The sequence below is a fragment of the Crocuta crocuta genome, unplaced genomic scaffold (genome assembly GCF_008692635.1).
Source record: "Crocuta crocuta isolate KB4526 unplaced genomic scaffold, BGI_CrCroc_1.0 scaffold248, whole genome shotgun sequence".
Taxonomy (NCBI): Eukaryota; Metazoa; Chordata; class Mammalia; order Carnivora; family Hyaenidae; genus Crocuta; species Crocuta crocuta.
The window spans coordinates 5,325,028-5,333,539 of record NW_027532409.1 but is presented as its reverse complement, the minus strand read 5'-3'; the positions used below and the strand labels follow the sequence as shown (position 1 = coordinate 5,333,539).

General features: G+C 59.4%; 1 protein-coding gene across 1 annotated transcript in view; it reads left to right on the top strand.

Moving 5' to 3' along the window:
- Positions 1–8,512, top strand: part of SRC (SRC proto-oncogene, non-receptor tyrosine kinase) — a 51,248-nt gene that overhangs the window by 33,995 nt on the left and 8,741 nt on the right. Inside the window, exons 6-8 of the mRNA XM_077778843.1 lie at positions 6,214–6,312; positions 6,482–6,585; positions 8,364–8,508. Of these exons, the coding sequence (XP_077634969.1) occupies positions 6,214–6,312; positions 6,482–6,585; positions 8,364–8,508 (348 nt within the window). The remainder of the gene's footprint in view (positions 1–6,213; positions 6,313–6,481; positions 6,586–8,363; positions 8,509–8,512) is intronic.

The window sequence follows — 8,512 nt, the reverse complement described above, 5'->3', positions numbered from 1 at the left end:
TATGCCCTTCCCCCAACCAGCATGACCAGGTCCTGACCTTAACCCTGGGCTGAGACCGGGGAGGGTCCTACCCTCCCGCGCTCACTCAGCGTCGTGCCTCCTCCCCATCCACCTTCTTGCCAACCTGCCTGCCCTCCGTCCTGACCGGTCAGCGCACATTGAGTGCTGGCTGCACCCGGTGAGGCCTGGGTGGAGAAGGACCTTCCTGGAGCCAGTGTGGCCGGGGTGGGGTGGGGGGGGGAGACAACTGCAGTCCAGGCCAAGTGACAGGCAGGGTCCGCTCAGGCATTTGGTCCCTGCGGTGTGCTCCCCTCTGGTGGTGGCTGCAGGGACTGGAAGCTTCAGGCAGGTCATCCAGGGAGGAACAGTGATGCTTTGTAGCAGGCGGAGGCGGCGGAAGGCAGGCGCTCTCAGAGGGGCGGCTGATGGAAGGCTGCAGGGCTGGAGGGGGCTGGACGCTCTCAGGGCTGTGAGGAGGCAAGAAGGTGCCGGAAGATAGAGTAGAATTGGTCCCTGAGCGGCTTCAAAGGCCTGGCTAAGGAGGTGGGACGTCACCATCTCCAGGAGCGTCCTGCTTGTTGGTGCCTCCCGACCCCTGTGCATGCTGTTCCCTCTGCCTGAAACACCCTTCTCCCGTCTCTGCCTGGCAAACTCCTATTCATCCTTCAAGATCCAGCTCAGGCCTGCCTTCTCTGTGAGGCACGAAGGACAAGAGGGGCCAGGTGCTGTGCCAGGCGTTTTTTTCCCAGGTCCTTGTATTTACTCCTCGATGCAATCCTGCCAGGGCTGTAGTGACGGGGGAGGGGCTGTCTCCATTTCGCAAATGAGGAAACTGAGGCTCAGGGATGTGAAGGCTCTTGACCAAGGTCACACAGCTACCAGGTAGCAAAGCCGGGATCGGAACTCAGGCAGTGGCTCTCTCCCCTCCCCCAGCCTCTCTCCCTGGGGGTGGAGGGGGCTCTCCCCCCTTTCCAGCCCTTGCGTGTCCGAGCCCATCCCCGTATGGTTTCAGCCCTTTGCTGCTGCCTCCCCCAGACCAGACCTGCTCTCAGGTCTGCCACTTGTGCGGGTCCCCGTCGGCATGGTGGGGGTGCTGTGCTGGTGTCACCGGGCAAGCTGACCGTCCACCGTGCTCTGTGTGCGAGCCTGGTCTTGCGGGAGCCCTTTAAGTGGCGTTGTTTTATTGACATGTCACCACAGCCCTGGGAAGTAGAAACTCTTCTTTGCTTTATTTTCACGTGAGGAAACTGAGGCCCCGAGAGGTAGAGTGACTCGCCCCAGGTCACACAGCCAGCGGTGGCAGAGCTGGGGGGTGGGCAGGCCCTCCTACCCACGGCCCTTGCAGGAGGGCTCGGTAGAGGTGCACGCCGGCCAGGAGGAGGGAAGGGCCCGTGCAGAGGAGGACGCATCAGGTCGGTGGCTTAGAAGTTCCAGGGAGAATCTCAACCAGTGATGGGAAGGGCACCCAGGCCAGGGCCGCAGCCTGAGCCGAGGTGTGGTGGCAGGGAAGGCTCTGGAAACTTTGGTTCTATCTCTTTCACCTACAGCTAGAGGGCGGCCCTCACCCTTTCCTTTGTCCGGCCCCTCCCCTCCCTTCTTCCTGCCTTTTAGGATGGGCAGGGGGTGTCGGGCCAGGCCTGTCCGTGGGAAGCCCTTGGAGAGCAGTGAGGCACCTTGACTGGAGGTGGGGCACCAGGAACCCTTCCCCCATTGTGACGCTCAACCACCCCTTTGCCTGAGAAGTCAGGTGGCCGTGGAATTGGGGGCTGGTACCAGAGGAAGGGGAGGGATAAGGGGGTGGGGGGCTTAGTGACAGATGGGCCAGCTAAATGTGAGGTGTTCAGGTGTCACAGCCACCCAGGGACGGCCTTGCGTGTCCTTCCCCCATTATGGATTATTCACTCCTCCCACCCCCTCCACAGGCCCCTGTAAGAGTGAGGGACTTCCTGAGGCCGGGCTGGGCTGGGCTGGGTGTCAGGGAGGGGGAGAGCTTCAGGGCCAGCCCAGCTCCTGACAGGGTTTGGCCAGGGCTTGCTGGGTCGGGGTCCTCACAGCAGCAGGGCCTGGTGATCTGCAGGCCACATGGCCCTTGGGTCCCAGAATCCCGTGTGCCGTGTGGCCCTGGGTCTGAGGAAGCCCAGTGGGGACTGAGGTCTGACCCTCCCAAGTCCTCAGCCCTGGAGTCTGGGTCTGTAAGAGTCGGGGCCCTTCTGAGTCTGACTCTGGGTCATCCCCTGAACTGCCCCTTCCTCCCAGCCAGATTCCAGCAGCTTCTTTGGGGGAGCCCTCCAGCAGGCACTGATGCCTGCCCCTCACTCCGGACACTACACTTCCACTCTCTAACATGGGCCACCTCTGGGTGCTCCTCACACAGCCTGCTCTGGCCTCACCCTGCCCCCACTGAGCATGTGCCCAGGCCTCAGGGCGCCCTGACTTGTCCCCAGAGTGCTTATCTGACCAGTCCTGAGGACCCCAGTGAGTTTAATGTAAGTGCTCAAACCAAAGTAACCTCCCAGGTTGAGGCTGCCATACTCCTGATCACATGCCACCTTGGCCAGCTCAAGGCTTAGGGTCCTAAGAAGAAGATCCTGAGGCTCAGAGAGGCCAGGTCAGTTGTCCGAGGTCGCACAGCTAGTGAATAGCAGTTGGGATGTAAAATCGTAGCTGGAGGATTCCTTCCTGGTCCAGTGCTTTTCCTCTGGCCACACGTGGGAAGATGAGGGCTGGGGCAGGGAACGTATGTAGCTGCCTCCTTTCCTTCTTCCTGTCCTGATAAGGACCATGCCCCCAGGGAAGGTGCTGGACGTAGTAAATCAAGTCTGGGTGTAGGTTAGTGTCCCTGCTGACTGGACCCACCTGAGAAGCCGTGGGGACCCTCATGTGGGACCAGCCCCCGCCCTTGGCAGCTCCCCAAGGCAGGTTTGAGCCTCCCAGACCACTGATGCAGGGAGGTGGGGCTAATCTCTCCATTTCACAGGTGGACCTGGATGATAGTCACGGTAATGACCTCGACTGACCCTAAGCTGGGCTTCTTGCTGACTGTTTTATACACTTTGCTTGCAAGGGAGATTCTGTGACTATAAGAGATGAGGAAATTTTTATTTGCTTATGTGAGGAAATTAAGACTCAGAGAAGGTAGGGTGCTTGCCCAAAGTCACACAGCAAATCCTTACTGGAGACAGAGACTGAGCGGCTTTGGTTTTTGTTTTTATTTTATTTAATCAATTTGTTTAGCTGCTTTGGTTTAAAAAAAAAACAAAAAACATTTTGGATTGTGGGGAGGGGTGCCATAGAGATACAGGTTTAATTGTTTTTCCTTTTTAAGCCAAATCAAGATAACTAACAGCTCAGGTACATTGAGCCCCTATTATGTGGCAGGCCCTTTGCTGGTATTTTACATCCTTGGGTGGAGGCATGAGTATCCCCATCCTCCAGATGAGGAAAACCAAGGGAAGGTCAAGGTCACATAGCCTGCAAGTGGTGAGCCGGATGGTTCCCAGAGTGGTCTGACCCGGAACTCCAGCTCTGAGATGCCTATCAAGCTGGGACCAGGTCAGAGTTGGACCTTGGGTCCATTGTGAGATTACGCTGGCCCTCCTCCCTTTCTTGGGAACTAAATAAAGCCCCAAACCTGGACTTGAAATCTCAAACTCACATGGGGGCTGACGTCAGGGAGCTGGGGGGTCTGCTGGCTGACGTCTGGGTACCAGCAGGAAGGCCTCCCCTGCCTCGATTCTGGGGCCCTGCCCGGCTGGCCTCTGGGCACAGGCTCCTTGCCAGCCTCCCACTCTGACTGCATGGTTAGGGGCTCCCTAGAGGCTGGCCAGTCTGCAGCCTTCGGCTTTGTCAATCTGTCTCATTTTGTATCCTCTGACTTAGACCTCGGCCCTGCTCCCTGACCCCTGCCCTGCTGCCTCCTCCTCTATCTTCCCCTGGCTTTCCCAAGGGCCCTTGAGCCTTGGAAGTGGCCTGGGGACGCTGCAGGGGCCCAGGAGGGCCTTCTGTGTCTGGCTGTGGACACTCAGGCCCTGGTTCTCAGCCTTGCCCTGCCGTTGATTTGCTGTGTGTCTTTTGGCAAATAACTGCCCCTCTCTGTACCTTATTTTCCCCTTGGTGAAATGGAGACTTTGACTGGAAGGTCTCAGCTGTTCCCTGTGCCTTGAGTTCTTGGTCTGTAGCTTTGGGCAAGCCTCTGCCCATCTCTATGCCTCAGTTTCCCTACTGAGAAAGTGCTAGGTTACTCCAGCCTGGGTGCTATGTGGCCTTGGGCTGCTCCCTTGACATCTCTGAGGCACAGTTTCCTCATCTGGGGGCTGAGGCTTGCCTTCCCTACAGGGTGGCCTTGAAGATCAAATGGGACGGACAAATGTGGACACCCCTGGGTGTTAGCACAACAAGGAGATGGACGGTGGCCCTAGGCTTCCAAGGGCTTTCCTTGAGCTTTGCCTTGCCCCCTTCCTCCCGAGCCCTCCCTCTCTAGCCGAGGCCACTATGTGAGCTGGTGCCTCTGCCTGAGTGTCCATGCAGCAATCGCACGGCTGAATTGGCCCTCACAGCCCAGTCACGTTCCCTTTGCTGTCCAGAGGGTACCCTGTACCCTCTCTGGTTCAGCCTCGACCCCCCCACTGAGCCCACAGGTCTGGGTGCTCACCTGTATTCTGACCAGTCTTTGGAGAGCTCTCGAAGCTGCCTTTTCCTCACCTCAACTTCTCTATCTTCAAAATGGGCTGAAGAATATGGGTCAGAGGCAGCTCAGAAGTAGGAGCCAGCGATCTGGGTTCAAGTCCATACTGTGCAACTGTGAGCAAGGCCTTTTCCTCTGGGCCCTGGCAATGAGGAAGGGGGAGCCCACCCTGCTTACTGTGTGTCTTCTAAGGGTCATGGTCATGGTGAGGTCCAAAGGCAGCCTTGGAGAGAGAATCTCAGCAAGCTCTTGAGCACCCGCATACCCTGTAGGGGAAGATTCCTTCTGGTCTGGGAGTCCGGAGCCTGGGCCTGGCTGTGTGACCTTGAGCAGAGGCCTTTGCTTCTCTGGCCTGTCTTTCCCTCTGTATGGTGGGAATGGAAGGGGGCTGGACCCTATTTCTCAGGCAGCCTTTCCCACTGGCCTCCCCTCACTCCCCCGGACCCCTCCCCATCTCCTTTGGTTGCTTTGGATGTGAGGCCTCTGTGGCTGCCCCGCCTTGTCCCTGGACCCCTGCACCGCCTGCTCTCCTGCTCTCTTCCTCGCTCTTTCTGCCTCTCTCTCTCACCACCCCCATCTCTGCCTCTTCTTTCCTGTTGGGCTCTCGCTTTCTCCTCTCTCCTCTGTGTCTCTGGACCCCCGCTCCAGCCAGACCTGGTTCACATTCAGATGGCTGCAAAGGTACTTCGCCCCCTCCCCGCTCCCACCCAGGCCCAGGGGACCCGACCGCGCAGGGAGCTCCTGTGTCCCTGTCCCCATCTCCTCCTCATGGGCAGTTAGTGTAGAAGTGCCCTGGGCACCGGGGCTCTGCCACCTCAGCCCCTCTGACATGACTCTGTGTGACTCTGGGCAAGTCCCAGCCCCCTCTGGCCTCAGTTTCCCCCGTAGATGGGTAGGTTGCAGGAGGAGACCCATAGTTTTCAGCCAAGGAGCCCCTTAAGTATGAGCAGTGATAGGTGACAAAGGCAAGCATTGCTCTAGTTTGCAGGGTTAGTGCCTGGATTGTCACCAAACCCCCAAAGGGGGCCACCCCCTACCTCCACCCTGGTCTCACCAGCTTCCAAATCTCAGGGCTTTGGGATGGCTTTGATGATCTGATCTGGCATCTATCTGAGGCAGGGATCATCTCTCCTGGTACAACTTGCTTGCTTCCCAAAGATGGGGAGCTCCCTCCCTCGTTCCCGAGACAGCCCTTGGCACCTTGAGATGGCTTTGTCTGTAGGAAGGGAAGCAGATTACTTGCTATCCCAGGACTCTGCCCCGGTGTATTTGGGCCTCAGGCTGACCAAGGTCAGTCCTCTCAGTCCTGGATGATGTGCGTCTGAGTCAGCTCGGGCCAAGAGGCATCTGGGCCGGGGAGAGAGAATTCTGGGCCGGCTTGGCCTGGCAGCACGGTAACCAGGCTGGTCCCGTGGCTGCCGGCGCCTCCCTTGGCCTTGGGGACCGCAGCACAGCACCTGCGAGGACGGCAGCATCGGGGCCACCACTGACGGCTCCTTCTCTCTTGCTCCTTCCCCTCCCCTCCTTAGAGAGGGTGACTGGTGGCTGGCCCACTCGCTCAGCACAGGACAGACGGGCTACATCCCCAGCAACTACGTGGCGCCCTCCGACTCAATCCAGGCCGAGGAGTGAGTACGCACTCTGGTGCCCTGCCTGCCCGGAGCTGGTCGGGGGCTTCTCCGCCGGGCTGGAGTGGGTGGTCTGGCTGCCGAGGGTCCTGGCCGCGTCCTAGAGGGGGGTGCTCTGGGTGGACAGACGCCTGAATCACTGACCCCACCCTCCTTCCTCCTGTCCCAGGTGGTACTTTGGCAAGATCACCAGACGGGAGTCAGAGCGGTTACTGCTCAACGCGGAAAACCCGAGAGGGACCTTCCTAGTGCGAGAAAGCGAGACCACGAAAGGTAGGAGCACTCCTGCTGGCCAGTGGGGACTGAGTCTTTTGTGCCTTGTTTGAGCTGGGTGTTGTAGAATGAATAGGAGTTTGGTACCTGGAGAGGGGTGGGAAGGGCCCTCCAGGGTGGAGAAAGTGCTAAGATCAAAGGCAGGAGGTACATTTGAGGAACACTGAGTTGTCTGGGGTGGCCCAGAGATGCAGCAAAAGATGACACCCAGCCTCTCTGGCCTCAGTTTCCTCAGATGAGATATGGGCACAGGCTGTCAGGAGGCCTGAGGGTCACACAACAGAAGACTGATTCCCAGGGTGGGTGCTGATGAAGCAGGCCCCTCTTCTCCGTCTCCAGGGGCTTCTAGAGCTGCCCTTCCCCAGCAGTCCAGACCCCTGTCCTCGTCTGTGCCTCCCCCAGCCAGAGAATACAGACCCCCGCCTTTCTCTCTAGTCCCCCTGCTAGTGGGTCGCAGGCCATCCATCACCATGGAAACGGAGCTGGGCTGCGTCCTGTGGGCCTGGGGCTCAGCGGGAGATGGGAAGCAGAGCATCCATGTCACGTGTGTGCATTTATGGCAGTCGTGTGGCCGTGCACACCACACGTGGGTCCAGGCGTGTGTGTGCCCGTGGGGGTGGAAGTGTCTGGTTCTTGCTGCTGGGAGCGGGTAGTTGTAGGATTGCCTTTGGGCCTGGGGGGCCTGATGGCCATGCCTGCATGTGCGTGCTTGTGGTCAGGGCTGGCTTTCGGCTCAGGCCACTGGCTTCCACATGAACGTGGCCTGGGCCATCTGTTAGTCAGGCTCGCCCAATGCAGGTGTTAGAGGCCTGGTCACAGTCCTGTGTGCCTGACTTGCTGGGTGACCGGAGGCCAGCTGCTTTCCCTCTCTGGGCCTTGTTTTCCCCTTCTTGGCACTGGAGTTTGTAATCCCCCACCTCAGGACTATCCAGAGGGCCCAGGGGCTGTGGGTGCTGGGGTTCTAGCCTGATGCTTGCACCCTGCCTTCTGAAAAGGGCCTTCTCTGGCTGCTGGAGCCTCTACCCCAGGCCTCTCCTGGGCTCAGGTTAACAAAGGCTCCTGGCCAGGCCTGTTAGGAGGAAATGTTTCCAGCCAAATCTTTTCCAGGCTCAAGAGAGGCAGGGAGGAGGCCACCAGGGCTGGCCCATCTTAGCCTTGGCAGCCTGGAGGCCACACCCAGCACCTGGCCTCCTGCCCATGACTGCTGCAACCTTAGCCAACCACCCGCCCCTGCCTGCGCGTGAAGACTTCAGGAAGGTGTGGGGGCACAGACAGTGCTCTTGTGAGAGGGGAAGCAGTTAAGCCAGGGACACACAGCCACAAGGGCCATTCCTGGCTCCTAGCAAACATTCACTGAGCACCTACTATGTGCCAGGCCCTCTTATATGTGGTCTCCAATCTTCCCAGCATCCCTGGGAGTAGCCCCATTGTGCGGATGAAGAAACTGAGGCCCCGAGAGGGCAAGCGACTCACTTGTCCAGGTCACATGGTTGGGATACACACTCAGGCCTGGGAGGACTTGCCAGGGCCAAGGGGGCATGTGGAGGTTCTCTGACCAGGTGCCCCTTTGCTCACTGGGCCTGCCTTGGTGGCTGCCCAGGGGCTGGGTGCTCAGAGGCAGGGCAGACGGGGCCTGGCCGTGCCGGGGCTGGGGCTGCGGCTCTGGCCTCCCTGTCTTCTGTGTCGGGCGGGCCCAGAACCGCACTTAGTGCTGCGGCCCCGGGGGGCGGGGTGTGCTGGGCACGGGGTCACGGCGCCTCTCTGACCCTGCCTTGCAGGCGCCTACTGCCTCTCCGTGTCCGACTTCGACAACGCCAAGGGCCTCAATGTGAAGCACTACAAGATCCGCAAGCTGGACAGCGGTGGCTTCTACATCACCTCCCGCACCCAGTTCAACAGTCTGCAGCAGCTGGTGGCCTGCTTCTCC